The sequence below is a fragment of the Spodoptera frugiperda genome, chromosome 5 (genome assembly GCF_023101765.2).
Source record: "Spodoptera frugiperda isolate SF20-4 chromosome 5, AGI-APGP_CSIRO_Sfru_2.0, whole genome shotgun sequence".
NCBI classification, from domain to species: Eukaryota; Metazoa; Arthropoda; class Insecta; order Lepidoptera; family Noctuidae; genus Spodoptera; species Spodoptera frugiperda.
The window spans coordinates 4,768,417-4,792,706 of record NC_064216.1 but is presented as its reverse complement, the minus strand read 5'-3'; the positions used below and the strand labels follow the sequence as shown (position 1 = coordinate 4,792,706).

Genomic DNA, 24,290 nt, shown 5'->3' with positions numbered 1-24,290 from the left:
TAAGAGGAACAATTCGGAAAGGGGGTCGATAGGACATACCAACTTTTCACACACCTTGTACATAATTGTAGATATCAGAGATAATACTCGGTACTTGAAAGAATTAGTTCTACATGACTCATTATAGAAATGCATCATTTAAGTACACTACAAGAACAGTAAAATTAATCTTCATCAAATTTTCCCGTTGCATTCTCTAATTCATCTATCAACATAATTTCCACGTAATACTACTTTTTTTTTTGGGGGGAAAAACCTTCCAATGTCTTCCTGTCTGTCTCACTTTGGGAGAGGCGAGAGAAGTGTTAGACTCTTATTGATTAAAAACCACCCGTTCCTACTCCTGCTTTTCGAGCCGGAGCCCCGGTAACCCACTAGACAGTCCGCAGCTCCGGCTCGGCATCAGCCCTACTGGGCCCCATCTGTGATGGCTCTTTGAGGCGCGCGCAAAACACGATGCCCCGTAAACACGGGTGTGGATCTGTTAACAAGAGATATGCAACAGTATTCTCTTTGCTATATACATATAATTTCTTTTTATCCGCCAAAGATGACGATTATAGCAAACTCCTTCCTAAGAATGAAACATGTATTTTGCAGTGGCTGATTAGAATGATATTCTCAAGTTACGGCGCGAAATATTATCAAACAAAAACAATTATTTGTTAATTAACCTTTTAATAATTGTTACCTGTAACTACAGCATCGACCACTAACGAGGAAAACCATTGATCATCGTTACAATTACAAACTAAAAAATAACAAACAGTGGAAATAAATCAGTCACGGTGATAATGATGTAATAATACGGCCATAAACTGTATAGTGAAGATATTTTTTTAGTAGTAGTAGAAGCACACTCAAAATGTTATCGAAAACATCGTTTTAATGTGCGAACAAAATCATGGAAAATTTCATCAATTTTATTTTAGAGGAATTTTTACAACACGTGTAGCTGCTATTTCTTCCGTTTGGACTAAATCCAACTAGGTTGAGGACGGTAACGCATCTCATTCAAATTCTGTTGCATGTATATTGTATAGCCAGACGACTTTATTGCAAAGTGATATGGTTGGAATTCCCTTAAAAATATGATTGAGTACTTTTATCTTTACCACCTCCTGTCATAAACAATTTTGTGGCATGTTGGAAGAATATTGGAAAAAATTGCCATCCCTTTATTGGTTTTAAACTAATGCTTAATATAATTATAGTCAAAGTTTAGGTCCATCTGTCATTGTAGAGAATAACATAACTAAAAATTGACTGCAATATTTTTTTGATCTAAATTTTTCCTAGGGTTTTTAGTCCAATAAGGATATATGTCAACCACATTTAATTTTATCCGCATATATTAATTATCCTTTCCTTTTTTCAGTGCATAACTGTTTGCGTCGTTGTTCAAGGAGCCACAAACGGGATTGTTGTTTTTTTTAACCGTTGCTTTTACACCCGGACCTGGTACCTATTATAACAATTTGTGCATCAAACGTATGATTGTTCCGTATCCCACAGATACCAATTTGCGACATTAAACGCCAACTGTGCAATCAAAAGATAAAGTCCATTTTTTACTAGTGATTCAAAATTGTAAGACGCTCTCGGTTCTACGATTTTTTTAAGGTGAGAAAGTCATCCAATGACTTTTCTTGCCTTGGGCGAGTCAAGAGGGAGTGTCAGACTCTTACTGACTAAAAACCACCTCGTTCCTATTTCTGCCCTTCGAGCCGGATACCCGGTAAACCCGCAAGATAGTCTGTAGCTTCGGTCATATATAGGATAAGAATCGTCGCTAATTACTCCTGTACCAGTTTGATACGACTGACACAAAAAAATAACCAAACAATTTTTTTTCGAATTTTATTAAAAATACATACATACACATTAAAAGGACGGCCTTTAACTATACATAAATACATAAATGCTTATTTCAATGTCTCGTTAATGTGTGAATTCATCACGTAATATGTAGTTTAAGCTATACATGTAACAACCATTGGAGCTTAATGATTCATTTTAAAATATTTATGTTGTGGTAAATATGTTCATCTCTGCCTAATTCATTAAAAACACGAATACGTAGAACTTTAAAAATAACAACACTAACATCGTAAAATACATTAAAACTTGCCTTATTCGTAACTCCTTTATAAACTGATTAATTAATCTATTAACAAATTACAGGTACAGTTTCTTTTTTTATTGAAAACATTAACATTTTTTAGATTACACAATTATTTATAACTTTTGGTAGTAAACGGTGTAATTGTATAAGACACTGCGTGTTTAACCACGCTCTCAACCCTATCTTACTAAATACTTCACTAAAACGAATAACAAAGCAAATAAACTGGACGGTCTGATGTTTAATTTAAAGGCATTTACGGCTTTACCAATGAATTTAATGTTGAAATGGATTTTGGCACCCCATTTTTATACAGCAAGCGTTACACTCAAGGTGCCTAAGCTAGACCGATGGTCGTTCACCTGCTTTGAAGTCTATAGTCTATTATTGCTTGCAGAACAAGTATGTAGCGATGAGAGCTAAAGTGGCGAGTGGGAGGGAGAAGGACATGGATGTGGCTGCATTGCAGGTGTCCTTGTCACACACGCTGCAGTACTTGATCTTCTTGCTGGGGTCAGCAGTGTTCAACTTGGAGTTCTCCATGGAGCGACAAGTGTGGTTGATGTCGGCTGGGTTGGCGTCCAAGCATGTACGGACAACGGCACCGGTCTCTGTAAAATAAAAAAAAACACATTAGTAATTTCTATTGTAACAAGAAGAAAATGTAACTAAAAGGAAAAGAAGTGGATGATGATGATAAAAAACATTCCAAACTTTCTTTACCGAGCAGGATTTAGAGGCAACTAATTGCGTTGCCAAGAAAACTTTGACATTGGCACTGAATTGTAGAAGTTACTTAATAAGTTTAAATGCAAAAGAAAATTAATAGGGTTTATATCCCTATAATACCAGACACCGACGGACGGAAAGCAGATTATTAAAATTTTGAACAAACTGCAATCCCAAAGTCTTTGTCCGAAGAAAATTATGGGAATACTCCTTAAGGAGTTGAGCAGTATAAAAGAAAACCAATACTTACGCATCACAATCTTGTGGCAATATCTGGGTGCTCCGACAACACTGCTGAAGACTTCAGCTGGGAGGATAGAGCGCAGGTACAGAGTATTGTAGTTTATCGAGTCTTGAGACATGCAGTCCTAGAAATGAAAACATTACGTCATTGTACCACACTTCAAAACAGTAGCCCTAATTCTGTTGATAAGGAAACACTGCAATATAGGGCTATTAAGTTTTAATTCTAATAATTTCGATATCAGTGATATCAAATGCCTATGAGGTGACGATAAACAAGAGAACGTGGAATCCAAAGACTTGCAAATTAGTTAAGCATTTTCCAAATAGTTTTTAAGTCGAGTATGCCACATTTTTTGCCAGAGAGTTTAGGAAGTAATAGAACTTACCACTATATGCTTTGAGCCCTTGAAGGGGTCGCCGCAAGCCGGGTCTTGTTCAGTGTTACATTGGTAACATCTCAGACAGGATCCTGGAAAGAGAGAAAAATAGGTCAGTTAAGAATTACGTAAGTACGTGTAATGTGTGGAAATATCTTTTAATAGGATCTACCGACAGATTTTGGGAGTGGCTGTTTTGTTTGTTGGAACAAACGTCTCATTGGAATATTTACAAGGTCCTTCTAATAGTACTTGCGGTGATCGTAAAATAATAATAATGCGTATTACGTCATAGATGCATTGGTAGTTTGTCATAGAAATAGTTGCCATCTCTTTATTGGGTTGTTAAAATTAATGTTGGCATTGCTTCATTTAATACTTAGTGCTTGTATATTTCGAAATTATAATGAAACAACAGAAAATGTCATGTTAAGTCACAATCATCAACATAAAATAATACCATTTTTAGGTTTAAAACACCTTAGGTTAAAAAAAAAATAGTTTAAGATAATTTGAAATTATCATAAAGTGATTTTATGTTAAAGAATCAATAAGTATTTTGTAATCAAGGCTCATAATTAAATATAAAAAGATCGTACTCCATCATAATGATATAACTAAAAACAGTAGAAAATTATATGATAAAAAACTTAAATCTGATCTTGACGATACACCAAACACCAGTAAAAATAAAATCACTAATGTACCTAAACTTGACATGATTACACCAAAACTGTTCATGTTCAATGTAGCGGAATAACTGTCGACGAAGTACGATTCCAAACATTCTCAGACTCCTATGGTGCCCATAAAATTGATCTAAGGAGAGAGGAGCAAGTTTTTATTGCCCCCATACCAAAACTTATCTATTACATGGAGTTGGAACAAACAGATCGATATGTAAACGACTATTTCATTCAATTACTGTTTCTTTTTCTCTCTGTCTGGATTAATCATGTAATCTTGACCTTGTTTTAGAGATAATAACATTCTATGGAATGTGAGGATGGGCAGTATTCCCATTTTCTTTACTTCTACCATTTCTATACTCCTATGGAAATAGTGATAGAAAACTAAGATGCTGCCCTACACTAAGCAAAAAATCTAAATGATATTGAGTTTTTCGACAAAAACACTGAGTCGTGTTTAAAGAAATTAAAATTGAACCTTATGAGGTTTAATTAGATGAAGTTCAGTTACATTAGATTATAAACTGCCTACACGTAGAAGAAAGCTAATTATGAATTTAAAGCAAAAGAAAGGATGTCAACGATGTAATGAAAGAAGTATCACAAATTGAATAACGGTTAAGTTTCTAGCATTTGAGGAAGGAAATCAGAAGTTTTCGTGAATATTTTTTGATGAAGATTTACCCATTACATATAGTTAAGAGAAATCTATAAAGCTGCTGCACATGTATCAGTAGTGAGGCTATCGTTATTTTTGGATCTATCGGTTCTTGCAACTAGTGCTAAAATTAACGAGCTGATCGGATGATTTAGATGCTACAATTTATTATTTAGTTGAATTGGTTTTACTAAAGTTTGTGAAGCTAAAGTTGTTCTTACCTACCTATTTATTTGTATTGTTAAACAATCTGGTAGATTCGGATTCTGACTATTGTATCCCATCAAAAACATCCTGTAAAAAACCCAAGTCTCGCAGCTCAGTCTTTCTACCGTCAAAAGTTGTGAGATCCATGTAATACCAAGTCGGTTAATCTATTTAGTGTCTACTTGAAGGACCTTCTGTCTTAAGTTATTACATAAGTTATTATCATGCCAATATTAAAAATATTTAACGTTTTAAACAAATAGATCGACTTGGACATCGCTTGATTTGATTATTAGTATGTATCACACTACACAGCACGACGGGCCAGCGACCAACAGGAACGAGAGTTTCAATCGCGTGAGGCGCGAGAGACTAAAGAATCTAATATAATATTGTAATATTCATTTTGTTTTCATGCGATGTCCAAGTCGATCTATTTGTTTAAAACGTTAAATATTTTTAATATTGGCATGATAATAACTTATGTAATAACTTAAGACAGAAGGTCCTTCAAGTAGACACTAAATAGATTAACCGACTTGGTATTACATGGATCTCACAACTTTTGACGGTAGAAAGACTGAGCTGCGAGACTTGGGTTTTTTACAGGATGTTTTTGATGGGATCTCACTTCTTTTTGTAGAGCCTTTCTTTTTGATACCATCTACTTCTAACGAATTTTGTTAAAGGTCTTATGATATTTTCTTATTTTTATATGTAGTCTTCCTCTTTTTCTTTTCCGGTACTACTTCTTGAGCTTCAGCCACAGTTTTTCTCAAAGCCCACTCCCTGTCTCTATGGGCTTTTCTCGGAGGCTTTGATGTCTCAATTTTTGACAAGTCTGGAGCAAGCCTTTTAGTCGTAAATGTAATTAATAGAGTCGTAAATGCCTCAAAACCTAACCTATAAGTTTGCGATTTTCATTTATCAATCGAAATTATAAATGAAAATCGCAAACTTATAGGTTAGGTTTCGAGGCACATCCGAACAGCATGAGGGCGCTCGCACGTATGCGTGCGGCTGCCGCTCGCTCGAAGGCATTCACATTTCATTGTTCTGTCATTTTGGCGTATATTTTGCTTGTCAGTCATAGAGTAAAATAGAGGCCAGTCTGTCTGTAAGGAGGCTAGTCGCGGTAACAATTTATATATAACAGATTTAAATTATAATATATTGTTTTATTAGATTTTCGTACTTCAAGACATGTCCAATCATGTGTTTTTCATTACGTCGACCATTTTACAAGTAATAATGTTGTTCAGTTTCATGGGCTAAACACACCCTTACACACCCTATACCCCCTCCCTTGCCTCATATGGTAGGTACCTATCTACACCTATTAAATTTATAACCACCACCAACCACCAACTGCATAAATAACTTTGTAATCCCATATATTTATATGGGATTACAAAGTTATTGATACAGTTGGTGTATTTGGAAAACTGGACCGAAATTACAAAATATTTAAGTTTTCCCATGATTAAGACACTAAACTCTATATGTATTCCAAATATGAAGCTTCTAAGTCTGCTAGAAGTGCCTTAGACTTTTGATGATCGGTGAGTCAGTGAGTGACAAAATTTAGAAACTTTAACAAGTTGTCATTCTTAAACTACTGGTTCAAATTGACTGAAATTTTAAATATTCCGTGTTTATACAATGCCGGATTAGTTACTGAAGATTCAGGTTTCTTGCTTTATCCACAACCGAATTATAGGGGGTCGAAAAAGGCCCGAATTGCTTCGAGAAAAGGATGGTACGGCCGTGCCGCTTTTTTTGCTCGACTTGGCGGGCACTGCCGTGCCCCCAGATGATCTTTTCCTTTATTGTATCAAAAGGCTGGAAGAGGTTAATGAGTATTTACCAATTATATCGTTATAATTGGGAAACATGCTAATTGTAAGAACATATAATTTCCAGATGTTACCGGGACTTCATATGTGCGATGTAGGATTTATGAAATCATCCGTTCATTTACTATCTATCATATGTCTTGAGTCGCGACACACCCAAAAATTCTTTACTATCTGGGAATGGAATCATTAGGGAAGACCATCTTTTCCATTCGTTCGTTTTCACCTTTATTTTTGTGCGTAACGAAACACTACCAAGTGCATAAAAAACATAAACCTAACCAATAAAACTATAGTAGGCGTTAAATTAGCCGTGTTATCGAGGCCGATATCAGCCACCTAATAAATGACTTCCTTGCGTGCCCACTATAATGGGCAGATATTAAAGAATTTCTCCACTATCGCCATTAAGCCAGGACGCCGATAATTCGGGCGTGGTACTAATAATAGATGCTCTATTTAACAAAGCAGACGTGACGGTTTATTTTCGTATGTTTGTGTCAAGCTGTTGATCTAAATTGCATTTTGGGGAGTGAAAAATAAAGTATGTTTTCCTTAAATATGCGGTGATATCATGGAGTTAGGAAATGTGGCTGGTAGTATATTATGAAATGGACTCGCCCTCTATTCCGTTAGAGTCAATAGGTGAAAATGGGTATAGTGTGACACGTACTGTAGGCTTTGTCTGTTTACAAAACACGTGCAGGTAGGTAATGCCAGATATTTCATTATAGTATGTTCAAATCATTTGAATGGGCAAACAACAATTATAGAGCGCTTGAATTACCCCCATCCCAATCTCGATTCCCCAACAACCCTTAAATGCATAAACCCCAAAAAGTTGGCAACGCACTTGTAACACCTCTGGTGTTTCAAGTGTCCATGGGCGGCGGCGATTGCTTACCATCAGGAGATCCGTCTGTTCGTTTACCGGCTTATTCCATAAAAAAATCATTTACAGCATTTTAAGGGTTAGATCTAATCTGATATACTGCATACTGTTTGTTCGTTCTAAAGTCAATTAATGTCAACTATTAAGGCCAACCCTGCATTGCAAATGTTTGCGATAAGATTTCTTTACATATTACCCGACAATGCAATGCCACAATCAGTTCAATGCATTAACACAATTTCCTATAGGCATTGTTTATTTATTTTAATGCTGACTTTTCCATAGGTTTTGTTCTTAGTAATTTCTTGGAAACAATTGAATTCCTAGAACCATTCGATGCATAATAGTATTGTTTTACACATCTTGTATATGAGGTGTAATCTTCACTATTTATACTTTTTTAAACTGACAATTTTCGCTTATCATTATGTAAACAAACAGGGGAGCGAGCATATTGGATAGATATGGGGGAGAGCCATCATCGAACGAAAGCCGACCTGCAACAACGGTTACCGGAGGTCCAATTACCACCTACCCAATTTTCCTTATCTCCGATAATAACCCTTAAATTCTTAACCCGGTAAATGCATATGTAACGTCTCTTGTGTTTCGGGTGTCTATAGACGGCGGCGATTGCTTACCATCAAGTGATCCGTCTGTTCGTTTACCAGCTTATACTATAAAAAAAGAGCCCAGTGAACCATTTAACAATTCAGTAATGAAACATTCAGACACTCTAAAACCAACTAACCTTAAAGGAACTATTTGGTGGTTTTTATAGACCCGGCTTGCGTAACTGACAGATTTATGGACACTCACATTATGAACGTCATAGTGCCTAAGGTTAGAGGGCATACGTTAGTCACCACTTCACCACCAGTCAGCCAAGAAATTAGATGACAACAGCAAATTGGTTTAATTTAGAGTTGGCTAGTGCATTTGCAGTTCACACCCACCTAATGTGTCGCTTGAGTTGCAGACAATGAACTCATATCTACAAAATAGAAGCCAAGACGAAATGTTGTAGAGAGCTTTTTGAGTGGGGAAAGTCATCCAATGACTTCTCCCGCCTTGGGTGAGGTGAGAGAGTATCAGAATCTTACTGACTAAAACCACTCCGTTCCTACTTCTGCTTTGAACCGGTAAGCCCATAGGGTCGGTTCATATCTGTCGGAACATGCGTCACGTTTATATCGGTCGGGTAACGCCAGAACGGATAAATGTATAGAAAACACTTGACCGTTCACACTCAACCGATGATAGACGTATTCTACGTCAGATATGAATCGACCCTAGGTTATCCGCAGCTTTGGGCTGTAGAGAGCTACAATTATCTGTTTCAACTGTAAAGTTATGAATTTCTACTACTGATAACTAAAACGTAGGTATGTTTAAAAATATAGAAAAAAACGTGTATATTCATCCATTGGCAAAAAATACAATCAAACAAATTGGAGCTGGTTCAACTCATTTCACACTGAGCAACAAAATACGTAGAGATATAAATGTCGATTGTTTTTAGTGAGCTATTTTTATATCTTCTTTAGATGCTAATAAGCTTAAGATCATGCATAGTCTTTAACATTTTTAAGCGTACACATCAAAAGGAAGATTCTAGATCCTTTAAAATCGTTGTGCCCAAGGCGAGGCCGTTAAAAGTACACATGTACTTAGAAGTTACAATATTTACTAACGGCTAGATGTGGCAACAGCGTAGTATACACAAGTACACATCAAGCTAAGCAATTCCAGTCTAAATTGACCGTCGAATGTATGGAGAGATTGTGTAAAGTAAGACCATGATACTGGTTTTGTATAGCTCTACGTGCAGCTGTGAGTACCTAGTATGGACCAGTCGTTTCCCAACGGGTGATGTCATACAACGCCATTTATATAAGACCTCGAACATGTTCGCCTTGAAATAAACTAGTTTTTTTTTTAATGAATGATGCTTTTTGCTCAGCGTTTGTTTGATAACAATAGTTCTGTTTGATGAAAACTGGATAATGTGTAATGTAACTGAAACTGTGCGAAGGAACGCAACGGTTGAAGAGTCACTGTGCGTCACAGTGCTTACTCTAATTCAATGAACGAACATAATTAATTAAATTAATTATTATGTTATCGGCAATACGTGAGTAAGCCGATAACATAATAATTAATTTAACAAAAATTAACGAATGAAATGAAGATAAATAAAAAGGTTTTGATATGAAATTAAAAATAAAACGTTATTTCAAGTAATTCTATTAGTAAATCATAAAACCTACGGCCGAAGATTAAACGAAACTTTGGATTCGAGAACCGGAGTAGGCCCCCTGTTTGTTCTCATTCACTTTGGAATGGGTTGGAACTTCGTTAAAGGCCCGAGTGACATAATATTATGTTTATATTATATTTGAAATTACCTTTTTTTGTTTATACAAATTTACGTAAAATAAACCTTCATTTCTTCTATTGGCTTTAAGAGTCTTTACTCATGTGATTGTTTGTTTAAGTTTATTCAAACTGTTAGCAAGTACTTAACATTTGTAGCAACCACAAACGAATTATTTAAGGCGTATCTACAAATTTGTTTGCATTGGCAATTTAACAATATGTTTTATGTATAAGTGCTGTTTTAACAATCGACACGAAATGTAAATATTTTTGATAATATCTCTAACTAGTAGTCTTTTTGTTGATGATAATATCTCTAGATGTTACGATCGGTTCAAACAAATATTCTTATTGAAGCCTTATGAAGTACCTATACCTACATAGGCCGTTTTCTTTTAAATATTGCGACCTAATGGAACACAAAATAGCTTATATTTTGTCGAAAAATGAACACTGGACAGGTCCTTTAAAGGTTTTAATACTAGTTTAGAATTGGTGTGAGAAGAGGTCCTTGTGCAGCAAGGAGACAGGAGCCAATGAATAACGAGCCGCCCATGGACACACCAGAGGTGTTACAAGGTTTCTGTGAGACCGTGGTATCACTCCGGTCGAGCCAGCCCCATCGTGCTGTAGCATGGGGCTCCCACACTTAAACTAATATTGAACCAATTTTAATCTGAACTTCACACAATGCAACCACGACAGTGACAGTCGATACAGTTTTTAAAAATGTTTTAAAACTAAAGGCAATATGGCCGTCTTGGAGCTCATTAGTACAATTCCAAATTCGAATAATACCTAAACGTAATATTATGAGTAACAATGAGTAAATTAATATTTCGTTGTATCTTTTAATTATTATTACTGGCTGGCAAAAATAAAGATGGCGTCCATATTTAAAAAAATAACCGTTGCATTCCATTTTATGGGCTCGCATTACTTTAAAAAATTGTTTGGCCCATTATTCTAGATTTCACGTTTTCGCCACGACATTTGGGAATGTTCCAAATGTTTGAGTGAATTAATATGTTTATCATTACGCCTGAGTAATAGTTACACCTTCATTTTCATGGTAACAGTTTGTGGCAAACTTACAAATGGGAAGAAATGTGAAAGAATAAAACCTTTTTTTAATGGAACCGCCGACAATTTACTTACTCTGTTTTACTACATTTTTTAAGTCAGATAAGATGCCTAAAACATTTTATTTGGTCTGAAACTGAAAACCGCATTAAAATCGGTTCGGGCAAACCCGAGATAATCGCGCACAAACTTACATACATACATACAGGTCAAACAGAGAATCTCCTTTTTTTTGAAGTCTGTTAAAATAATGTTGAAACGAGTACATACATGAGTTTCATGAGTAAATGCATGCAAATCTGTGAAAGTTTAAGAAGCGAAGAAAATATAATACCTACGTTCTTATAGGTAGGTTAAATTGGGACCTTGGATTCAATATCTTTTTAAGATAAGTTTACTTTTCCTAAACAACTATCTAATTGGAATAAATTGAGTCAATAACATGACTTTAATAAATTAAAATGGTCTACATTTGAGAACATTAATTGTCTAGGCTAGAAATTAAACATTAAACAATAAATTAGACATTTTTTATAGCCTCTGACCTTGGTTTCCAATTTGAAATGGTTGGTCCACTACATTACATTAGGCTACGCTGATTGGTGCAAATTGTTCAGTGTGGTTTTCATAATTTTTAATGGGAAGCCTCGAATTCTGTTACAGCTATCGTGTCCAAACTCAGATATGTTAATTGTTTCAAACCAAAATTATTTTAGTATGTATCTCATTGTTTACTTTTCTTGTACTGGGTTGTACAAATCACCAGAGGCCTTAGTCTGCTATTACAATTGTGTCAGAATGGTCGATCATTGAGCAGTGCAAGAGGGAAGGAGCTATACGACCTACATAGCTCCGTCCCTCGACCATTCTTACACAATTGTAATAGCAGACTAAGTCGTTTCAATTTCAATTTCTGCCGCAGACAACGATTGCTATTAGTAACCTATGTAGAAATGTCTCTCTTATGTTGGATTGTCGTCAGAGTCAAGTGGCATCTCTGTGATACTTAAATATATAGGTAAAGATAAACCTATTAAATACACACATACATAAAACCTGTGTCAAAATTCACATCAAATCCATACATTGATTTTTTTTATAATTTCAGTTGACTTGCATTTCAGCGCCATTTGTCTCATAGCACATTGCAAGGCTAGTCTAGCACTATGATTACAGAAAGATAACTTTATACTTACTCCAACCGTTACTACTACCAAAGAGCACTTAAAAGAAGAAAAGAAAATACGTAAAATCATGCATTAATGATTAATACTCGTAATAGGAAACAATTAATAGTAACAACTTACTAAAGTCCTCATTTGAAGTACGTGAAGTATATCCGATAATGTATATGTGTGTACTAACAGGCTATATCTGTCATACAAATCTATCAGTGACTATTTGTGACTCATACATTTTCCAAGGTCATTCAAGAACTTTGTAATTCACGTTCTTCTCATGGAAATTATAAAACAAAAACAACAAGAGTCCACTTCTTAGGGACCCGTAGTCTATACGACCAAAGGGACCTGTTGTTAGAGGTCTATTGTCAGCACAACCCTAGACTCTGTGTTGAAAATTTATCGAAAAATACTCAATAATACTTTGCTTAATCAAAAATCTGAGACTCTTGCTCTCACGCTGTACTCAAATAAGGTTTTTTATGTTATAAGCCAATAAACGAGCTGACGGATCACCTGATGGTAAGCAATCGCCGCCGCCCATTAACATCCCGAAACACCAGAAGTGAATTGCCGGCATTTTGGGGGCTAGGAATTTAAGGGTTGTTGGAGATTCAGGGATTGGAATGTTTGGTAATTGGCCCTCCAGCAACCTCACTCATACAACGCAAGCATTGTTTCACGTCGGTTTTCTGAGGGGCCGTGGCTCGCTACTCCGATCAAGCGGGCGCATTCGCGCCGAAGCTCTCCCACACTTAAAAAGTAATCCTATTACATTTCCATGGTCACATTTTAATCTTCAATAAACCAGCTCTAGTATATAGTTGATCGTTAATAAACACATACTATAAATAAATATGATCGAAGATTGTCGTCATCGATAATAAATTACCTCCTATGTTTGTTTCGAGTCAAGATACCAGCTATCTTGCATCACTTAAGACCTGATAGGTTACTTGGTAAGATGTATTATTTATTATTGAGTGTAAGTATACATTACTTAGCTAATCTTTTAACATCTTATTATGAGCTGCTTCTTTGCTGATCTGGAACTCTTTATTGGGAGGCTGATTTTCAGTGTTCAGTATATAACTTAATGGTAGAACTACTACCACCCTCAGTATATTAACTTAGTAAGTTCTACCATTTGTGTTGCGCGTAACAATAATGTCTCTGAATTGTTCTCACATATATGTACAATTACTGATTGGAAAAATGTATCAGATAAATCTTAAACATAATTTATTTTTTAAAAGAGTAACGAATGGAGTCTCTTCCTCGTTTTTCTCCATTCGAAGCTATACATTGAAACGAGCACCTAGCTTCACTGGCAGACAGACTGGCAGACTCTTATTTATTTCTTTATTTGTTGACGCTTCAAAAGTACCTAAGTATATGGTTTAATTGGAATAAATGATTTGACTTTGATTTTGACTTTGAGTAGTGGACATCTCGTAGATATGATGAGGATGACGATGCTGTTACTAACAATGTACCTACATCATTGAACCAGCTTAAGGTTGCGTAGTAAAGAATGCAGCTAACATTAAGTTTACCTTTATGTGTTTGCATATAAAGTAAGTAGTTTTAAATAAATAGTTATAAATCTATCTTCTATACTATACTATATTATATACTAATACTAAAGAGCGTGTTAATCTCAGGAAATACTGGGCCGATTTGAGTAGTTCTTTTTATGTCAGATAGTCCATTTATCGAGGAAGGTTATAGGCTATAAAACATCACGCTACGATTAATAGGAGAATAGCAGGGCGGGTGCAACCGCGAATTTAAAGCTAGATATTGATATAGCAGAGTTAGAAGATTTTTTGGCATTCCGATATCCTGTGATGACAGTCTTAAATATGTTCAGCCATATCTAGTTTAGACAAAACTCTAACTACCGCTTAGGAAAAGGCTAGGACATTGGTCTTAAGGCAAAATATTTGCAAAATAAACTTTATTGTCTATGCAATAGGTTTCATTTAGACTTAGCAAACAATTTACTGTTAATGTGATTAGTATGCAGACAAAGCTACAACTCCTTTTTAAGTATGTAATTCCAATACATATGTATTGGATGTATGTATGTATGTAACTAGTTGCCTTGGAGAATAAGTACTGCAACATGATTCGTTCGATGATTTCATACATTATCTAAGATACTAACTGCCGTACTCAAAGACATTCAATGATTACTTAAACTATTCCTTAGTAACGATTTTGTCCCGAAAACGATTGCTAAGGACTGGGTTAAGTAATCATTAAATGACTGAATGCGGCAGTAAATTAAACTTAATCAAGTTCATATCTCTTTATATTACTTAGGACAGAAAGAGACAGCTTAATAATAGTGAAGCGCGAAGTCCCTCATAAGCTACAGTGGCGCCACTATTCGATCAACACGGCAGTTGGGGTTTTGTTTTATCACTTTTAACTGGATGGCTATATTTTTGTAATTCTGCTTTAAAATATTGTATTTATTTAGTTTAAACTTCTGATACATATTAGTAGAGCCACTTATGTCCAGTAGGTACAGCAACACAGACAGTATTAGACAATAATATCTAGAACAATCTATCTAATGCGATTTTGTGACAATAGTCATGCTCGGCAAGCGGAAAGATGGTCACACTGATGCTTAGATATATTATTATTTAATGTTTAGAGCAAATTTAAACCTTATTACATGAAGGTGTAAGCTGAAGTTTGCGTATAGTTCATTCGGATTTCACCAGTTGATTTAGAGTCCCTAAGATAAAACAAAAATCGTATTTTGGTATTAGAATTGAGATTTGAATTTGAATTTGTGTTATAAGTTCCATGTAGGTGGTGAGCCTATTGCTTGGTACATTTCCAGACTCCGTGCTACTACTGAGAAATTTTCGAAAAACCGAATAAAGCCCGGCAATTGTTCGCCCGACCCGGGAATCGAACCCGACACCCCTTGTCCGGCAGTGACACTTGCAACCACTCGGCCAGGGAATGATTTCTTTTCCATATTTAAAATCGAAATGCCAAAGCATTCTATTAATATTTTTCCTACTATTTTAGGTACCTACTCATGTTCGGAAAACAAATACATATAAACAAGAAACTTGTCCAAACCAATCTCGTTAACTTTCCTAGCTTTATAGGACAACTCATAGAAAATACTTAGGTACTTGTATAAGTATTTTATTTTGTATCTGTGACAGTATCAGGTCGTAAAACGAGGACAACGCTGTATTCAGAAGTAAAGAAATATCTACATTTCTACAAAGCATTCAACTAACATAGTACATACGGTTGTTCGTCTATGTATTGCGCAAAGCCGTAAAAAAAGTCCTGGAATGTGTCCAGAAAATTTTCAGTTTATTTGTATTATAAACACGTTGGTGAAGCGAATTTAATTTTCGTAATTCGTCGATTTGTGGCCAGCGAGAGCCGGAGTTTTAATTGTTATTAACGATGCTTCTTGTTTATCGTATAAAGTATAGAGCTAAAATCAAAACTGGATTACTCGTGCCTTTTTTATGGGGGATAATCATCCTATGACTGCGCCTTGGGCGAGGCGAGAGGGAGTGTCAGACTCTTACTGAATAAAAACCATCCCGTTCCTTCTCCTGGTTTTTGAGCCTCACTGACTAAAAACCACCCCGTTCCTACTCCTTTTTTTCTAGCCGGAGCCCCGGTAAACCTGCTTGGCAGTCCGCAGTTCTAAATATCTAAATGCATATAGAAGTAACGTTATGTTTGTATAGTTTTGTAATTTTCGAGGAGGCAATGTTTTTGAGATACGGTGTGATACATATAAGTTGTTCTAAAAGTATCTGCCACGGCTTTAATGGAAGGTAGTGTTGTGTTTGAAGGTTACAAAAACAAATTTACAAATGTGATTATTATAATAAAACTAACATATAATTAACTAGCTACTTCCGCGCGGTTTCACGCTCTGCTTGGTTCTTATTGGTCATAGCGTGATGTTTTATAGCCTAAAGCCTTCCTCAATAAATGCACTATTCAACACAAAAAAATTATTCAAATCAGACCAGTAGTTCCGGAGATTAGCGCGTTCAAACAAACAAACAAACAATCAAACAAACTCTTCAGCTTTATAATATAAAAAAATAATATATTATCAATATATTGTCATCACTATTTTTATTTTAAATATACTATAAATATAAATTGGTATCACATAATATTTACCTGCTGTGATACACTGGTATCACAATATTAACTTACCTATATACTATGTAATACTATCGAATTATTTTTAAATTAAAATAATTTAATTAAGTAATATCACATTATATTATTTGAATATTTATTTCCTTCTATTAGGTTTTTGTACGCAATTCACAACGTCATGCCTTTTATCCCCAAAGGGGTAGGCAGAGGTGCACATTACGGCATGTAATGCCGCTATACAATGTACACCCACTTTTCACCATTATTTTGTGTTATAAGTCCCATGTAATTGGGAGTGAGCCTATTGCCATATACTGGGGCACAATTGCAGACTCCGTGCTACTACTGCTACTACTGAGAAATTTTCGAAAACCCGAAAAACCCCGAGACCCCTTACCCAGCAGTTGCCCTTGATCACTCGACCAACGAGGCAAACCTTATAAAATATATGAGCCACATACTGAATGTTAGGCATAGTCAGCAACAGTTGGTTATTGAGGAATGAATCCTACATTCTTTAAGTACTTCACATTTTAAACCTTACAGAGAACACTTTTATTAAGTATGGAATAGTGATACAAGTACCTACGAGTTTTGATTCTTGGGCTAGACAGTTACATAGTGATAACATGCTGGCTCCTAATGATAATTTGGTATGACGTCATATAAACTGAATATTATTTGAGTTGAGTTGAATATTTTTTGAGAATTTAGATAAATAATAAATTCTTTAATAATTATCTATCTATATTAATAATTATATATCTTTAATACTCTTTATTTATTATTAAATAATTTATTATTTATCTAAATTCTTTCTTTTGAAAATCATCCAAGGACTTCTCCCGCCTTGGGTGAAGCGAGAGGGAGTGTCAGACTCTTACTGACTAAAAACCACCCCGTTCCTACTCTTGCTTCCGAGTGGGTTATGTAGTAATGTATAACATACTTAATTGATTGTAAGTGTACATAAAAGCTTGACGTTATTATTTATGCTTCTGCACTAAAATGTAAGCTACAAGGTTTACCTCAACTAGAAATAAAACCTAGACCTTTTCGCATTAATATTTCTCAAGGCGTTTCTCAAGAACACAAATGCATCACAATAGAAGATAAATAAGTCACTAACAAATGCTTTCAGTACGTGCAGAAGGCAATTTTCCTAATACCATTTCCTTTTCTACTCTATTTCACAGTTATTAGGATTCACATTTGTTTACAATCAATATTGAACTTATTTACGGTAGTTTGAACTCGTTCACGGCTCTTAGATAATAATAGTTGCATTTTTATCTCCTATATTTATCTACAAGAAGATATAAAATCGTAAGTGATACTTTTTAGGGTTCCGTAGCCAAATGGCAAAAAACGGAACCCTTATAGATTCGTCATGTCATTTTCAAAAAAACGCATGTACAACTTTTTTGTTCATACTAACACTATGTACAGTTTTTTTTATAATATATCGATCAAAGTTACATCGCACTACAAAAACTTTTATATTATGTCATTTACTTGCTGCTAAGGAACCCTATATGGACGAGTCCGACTCGTACTTTACCGGTTTTTGATACTCCAATCAACGACAATGCTTATTTTAACTTCAGACAATAAGTAGTCAATGGTCACCGTAGCCTAAGTTGCTCGGACTCAAAGCAGGAGTTGAAACGAGGAGGTTTTTCTTCAGTAAGATTCTGACACTTACCTCACACAGGATGAGAGGAGCCATTTTATAATTTTCCTCCATAATAAAACCTACGCTGTAAATGGTTTGACAACCTTATAGGATACTGTTAACATGTATCCCATGTATACAAATATTTCAACCAATAAATGTAAAGTAGTAAATTAGTAAGACGTTCTTAAAAAAAAGTTTGAATCGTTCGATGACATCATGTTTAAAACCGTCACGGCCGATGTTCGAAATGACAACTTTTAAATGTTATAAAAACACACATTGTTCTTCATAATGTTTAAATTCAAATTATTATGACTGGTGTGTAATAATAAAAAATAAAAAATTGTAGGCCTTCACCTTTAGCCCACTGTTTTCTCAAACAGGCGTTGTGTTATGGTTCAAACTTATTATCAAATCATAATATTATGTAAATTCATAACAAAGTTATTTAAAAAAAAAATCGTATGTTCTGTAGCTTCTGTTTTGTAGTAAAGTATACAAAAAAGTCACATTTTTGCTAATAAAGTTACTTACTGAAAGTAGGTTAAGATGTGTATACATAAAACAATAAAATTTATTTAAAATTGAAAACATTTTGTTACCGATTGTACTTAATAAAATATAAAAAAAATTAATACAGGCTATAATTTATAGGGCTTAATATTAGTAACTTTGGCTGAATTAATTTCACCAATTAATTATTTAAAAAAAAGCTCGACGTTTTTATTAAATAAAATAGTGGCGAGCTACCGCTCCACGTTTTATAGGTATTGTCGTTTACAAAAGTTGACCCAATTTCTTGGCACTCTGAGTATAAATACATACATTTCATTTATTACAGTCTAGCATGGCAGCGATAAGAAGTTTTCCAGTCGCAGAAAACATTTCAACTTCAAATGAATTCTTTAGTTTCTTTCAAAATGTGTACAAATAAAAGTTTTTATCTTTTTTCACACAAACGTGCGATATACATCTGTATTTCTAATATTTCTTAGAACAAAATAACAAGGTTTATCAACATGCTCTTATCAATGTACAAATTGAAATACTAACTATATAACAATCTCAATTGTTTTCAAGTGTATATCAGAACTTAAACTCATAACAAGCACAAGGAAGTACAATGACACACAAAAGTGTTTAACATTTTATTAAATATTTTTATAAATAAAAAAAAAACAAACTTACCGATTTCGAATAAAGCCAGCAAAACTGCCAGGGATAATGCGGTGAATCCGTACCGGGCCATTTTCTTTTAGTGTTTTTTTTTATTCACAGCAAACGACTGATCTCGAGCTACGGATGAACTACACTGAGACCGAGAACCGCCGCGCCCGCCCGCCAGCACGACGCCGTCCAACGCATTTACACGTCACGTAGGGTAAACCCATCTCCTACTTTATTGAGGACAGTCTTATGTTTTTATTTTGTTTTCTTGTGATACTGCCAGTAAATATCCTTAGTAATGTAAAAGAATCGTGGGGGTTGTTCATTTAGAATTTAAGACAGCGTCTAACTTTTCAAACCTGACCTGACCTCTGAGTTTGTTTCGGCATTTCTTCTCAGAGTAGTCCGATAGGAAATGCCGGCCTCATCTAGTTATTTGAAAGATAGACGTGTAAAAGAGTTACATTGTAACCTATTGCAAAAATAAATATAAATAAATATATCAAAGTAGTAACAAAAAGAGGATGTAATATTTTGTACTTTCAAGTGATTTTTTTTTTTTTTTGAGGGAGGAAAGTCATCAGTGACTTCTCCCGCCTTGGGCGAGGTGGGATGAAGTGTCAGTCTCTTACTGACTAAAAACCACCCCATTCCTTCTCCTACTTTGAGCCAGAAACCCGGTAACCTGTTAAGTTGTCCGCAGCTCCAACTTTCAAGTGGTCTTTGATCAAAGATTGTGAGGGTTTACAAGATATTATTGTCAAAAAGCAATGAAAAGCATAAGGTATTGACTGCTTCGATGATTTGGAAGAATTTTGAGATCTCAGTCTCAATTTAAATTACATAGAGTCTATTAACTGTCAGACCCTGCCTAAGAGTAAGCACCCTTAGGCAGTTTTTCCACCAGAGCTGTGCTATGTAGCTATGCTAAGAAGATGTTAAGCTGTGAAACTATGTGATCGTTTCCACTAATACTAAGTTATGTAGCTGCGTGAGGACAAAGCGTAGCTCGAGTATACGATGAGTGTACAGATAGTAAGAAAGCCGTCCAGAGCACGCATCCATAGCATACTGCATACATCCATAGCACACATCTTTCCATATAAAACATAGCTTAGATGAGTCCGTTTCCACCAGTGAAAAAGGTAGTTTATTTTAAGTTTTTAATAAAATAAATAAATATGAAAACAAAATGTAAGCAACTGAGTTATGTGCACCATTAAGCATTTACTATGCTTGATTCATTATGTTATGTTATAATATTTTCTTATAACATATACATAGTAGATTTATCAAAACCATTTTTATTATCGTTTCGCTTCTAATCAGAAACCATTATTTTTCTACAATTTGTTTACAATCCGTTCGCATGGTACACACAATTAAGTTAAAAAGGAAAACCTGTTATTAGCCTTATTAACTATTTTATATTTATCTGTATTGTATTGTAAATTACGCCGTTGGTTTTCTAAATGAGTAAAATAAAAATAATAATGAAAAAGGTAGTTTATTCAATCGGGCAACAGTCAGTTCATGGTTCAGTAAATATTAAAATATACATACTGTATAAATCAATCCAGTATATAGCAATAGGCTCACCCCCTATTACATGGGACTTAAAATATACAAATTACATGCCATAATAAGTCATAATGATGAAATCAAATGTGAAATCACTACACATAAATGTAGATCTTTTAATATCAATAAACACCTTCGTTGTATCTAAATAAATAAAATAAAGAACCAATATTTTTAAAGACGGTTAACAATATTTTTATTTTTTAAACATATTTCACCAATTTATGGTCACAAAAAAGAGAACTGCTGACAACTGTTTTTCATAGATCAGAAATAGATAAAACGCAGTCCATTTCCAAAACTTTTGGTCACCTTAGTGTCCGACCGAAGAGATATATTCGTACTAAATCTTTGGCCAGGATATCAACCGAAAATACAAGGTTACTTGTATGGTATTGTTTTTTATCAGACTAATTCGTCCGGGCCCATATTTATTCGTATTTTCCTATATTGAGCAGACAATTAGGTAACATTCCATAAAGGAAAAATAAGTCAGATTATTTTAATATCATATGGACTGCCTTGTTGATTCCTTCATTAAAAACGTTACAGACGAGCAGGTCTTAAAATCGTTCTCTGGTTTGAAACAAGTTTTCTTAAGATTTTCACTGGAAAATCTTCCAGACTTTAAGGGTTCCTTTTCCGACCGCGAGGTAAGTAGCATCCATTTAATTTTCAGTAACTTTCATCCCCAAGTTGCTTGCAAAGCATGGGGATTGTAATTATATCCAAGAATCCAACTCGCACTGATGAGGAATACCTTTATCCATATTTTATTACCCTACACTACACATTATATATTTTTTTCCTTATAAAGGGTAATAATACGAACATTCAAATAATCCCTTTGGAAAAACTATAAACCATAGGATAACCAACAGAAAAATAACTCATTTTTGCATTGTTTCATTTTGTAACGATATTTAGCTTTACCTACACTTATTTAGGCTTATTTAATAACAATCGATAATTGGTTTCAGGAAAACCTTGTTAATATATTTTAAAGTTTGAAGGCCAATACAGCAAAGAAACACGACATTATACGAACAAAACAATTAATAACATAAGTTAAGTAATCTTGCCTTGTATATAAAACATAAAATAAGCCAAAAAGTGCATTAATTAATTAAAACTGCATTCTAGACGCATTTTCTCTTGGCACTGTGTTTTAAAATGTTTGGAAACACTTTATATGGGCTACTTTCTCAATTTCATAGTGTTTTAGTGTCTACTGCTAATGCAGGCTATGATAGTTACTTGGGAAATTGGTGCATAATGTTACCTCTAGGGAAAAAATTGCTGTAACAGCGAAAATCACACATCGTCAACTTCTGATATTTATTAGCTAGCTTTTTTTTATGGTATAAGCCAGTAAACGAGCAGACGGATCACCTGGTGGTAAGCAATCGCCACCGCCCATGGACACCCGAAACACCAGAGGCGTTACAAATGTGTTGCTGGCCTTTAAGTGGTTAGGAATTTAAGGGTTTTTTGAGGATCGGGGATTGGGAAGATTGGGAAGGGAGGTAATTGGGTCTCCGGTAACCTCACTCACACAACGAAACGCAATGCAACCCAACGTGGTTCCATTCCACATCAAAATTCAAAATTCTTTCTGCCTCGCACAGCAAAACTGTGGAATGAGCTGTCGTCGGTGGTATTTCCGAACCGATACGAAATTCAAACCTTCAAGAAAAGAGCATACTCCTTTTTAAAAAGGCCGGCAACGCACCTGAGATTCCTCTGGTGTTGCGGATGTCCATGGGCGGCGCTGATCGCTTACCATCAGGTGACTCGTTTGCTCGTTTGCCTCCTATTCCATAAAAAAAACATCGGTTTTCAGTGAGGCCCTGGTATCACACCGGTTGATCACGCGCATTCGTGCCGAAGCATGACTCTCCCACACATAGAACCTAGTTTAATATGTAGGGACATATAACTTCATACAAGTTCACATGCACATGACACCCTGACCCGAAACAACGATTTGTGGATCACACAAAGAGTTGCTGCGTGCGGGAAACGAACCCGCTACACGTTGTACGGCAGCCAGTTGCCCAGCCACTGCGCCAACCGTGCAGTCGATCAATTACACTGGATTCTTGACATTCCTTAATGAATGGACAATTGAATAAGTTAAAAAATAACACTCGAAGATCACTTCTCTTTCCATATTGTTATGATTTAAGTGTTAAGTATTATATGTTCATTGTTTGTCAAACATGACTCAGGTGAAACAGGAAAACAGATCGTATACTCAAGGTAAGATCACTTAGGGAAAAACTTGTTCACACGATTTGACCTGACTCGTTCTTTATATGTTGAGAAGCAATTGGATTGTGTACTTACTTATATTAGATCATAATTCTACTTGTAAACAAGAACTTTGTAAATGTTGTTAGTTTCTACGTTTGTAACTCAAAAACGTCTGTACTAAAATTGATGATACTCACATTCTTATATCTTTTTTTTTTTTTTTTGAGGGGGAAAATCATCCAATGACTTTTCTCGCCTTGGGCGACTAGAGGGAGTGTCAGACTTGACTAAAAACCATTCCTTCTCCTGCCTTTCGAGCCGGAGCCCCGGTAAACTAGGTTGTCACATTCTTATATCTAGGTATACTATGTCTCTAGTATGTCCACAGTTGCATGAATTACTTAATGAAATCTTAAAATGCGACAGTTTGTGAGTGTATCTGTATGTCTGTTTTTCAATCACGTCAAAAAGTCTGATGGGATGGAGATGAAATTTGGAACAGGGGTAGATTATGATCTGAAATAACATATAGGATACTTTTTATCCTAAGTGAACGCAGGCGAAGCCGCGAATAGAAGGTAGTAGGGAAATATTGCATAAAAACCAGCCTAACGCCCGAATAAACGCCCTGAAATGTTACGGGACTCAATTTTAAGTTGTACTTAAATATCGTACTGTGGCGACACCTGACAAGTGACAGATGACAGAAGTCGCACATAGACTATCGACGAGTAAATCAACGGATGACGTCATAAAAATAATCTGCATCATACATGTGAAGTTTACATGCGAATAAACATAGAAAATCCCAACGAACAACAGTTGGGCAGAAAGCCCACCAGGTGCCACCAGGCATGATCACCGGAGTCACTAGTCGGAGGATCCTCCTTTTCTTAGAGATCTCTGTAATTTTATAAAGAATTGATAGGGATAGAACTAGTTTTGAGAGCGTTTTAAAATTGAGTAGCGTTTGAGTATTCGGATATAACGTAGATAATCGGTCTATTTCTAAT

At 35.2% G+C, this 24,290-nt stretch overlaps 1 protein-coding gene across 1 annotated transcript; it reads right to left on the bottom strand.

The window, feature by feature from the left end:
* Positions 1–1,972: 1,972 nt before the first annotated feature.
* On the bottom strand, positions 1,973–19,635 carry LOC118271864 (uncharacterized). The gene is made up of 4 exons (XM_035588114.2): positions 19,462–19,635; positions 3,487–3,569; positions 3,105–3,222; positions 1,973–2,736 (listed from the first exon to the last, which is right to left on the bottom strand). The coding sequence occupies exons 1-4, from the start codon at positions 19,520–19,522 to the stop codon at positions 2,510–2,512; spliced, it is 489 nt and encodes a 162-aa protein (XP_035444007.1). The 5' UTR covers positions 19,523–19,635; the 3' UTR covers positions 1,973–2,509.
* Between the last annotated feature and the right edge of the window lie 4,655 nt (positions 19,636–24,290).

Coding starts and splice junctions, on each gene's coding strand:
- LOC118271864 (XM_035588114.2), bottom strand. CDS start 19,522: ATGGCCCGGTACGGATTCACCGCATTATCCCTGGCAGTTTTGCTGGCT. Junction 3,570..19,461: donor GCTGGCTTTATTCGAAATCG/GTAAGTTTGTTT, acceptor CTCTCTTTCCAG/GATCCTGTCTGAGATGTTAC. Junction 3,223..3,486: donor AGGGCTCAAAGCATATAGTG/GTAAGTTCTATT, acceptor TTTCATTTCTAG/GACTGCATGTCTCAAGACTC.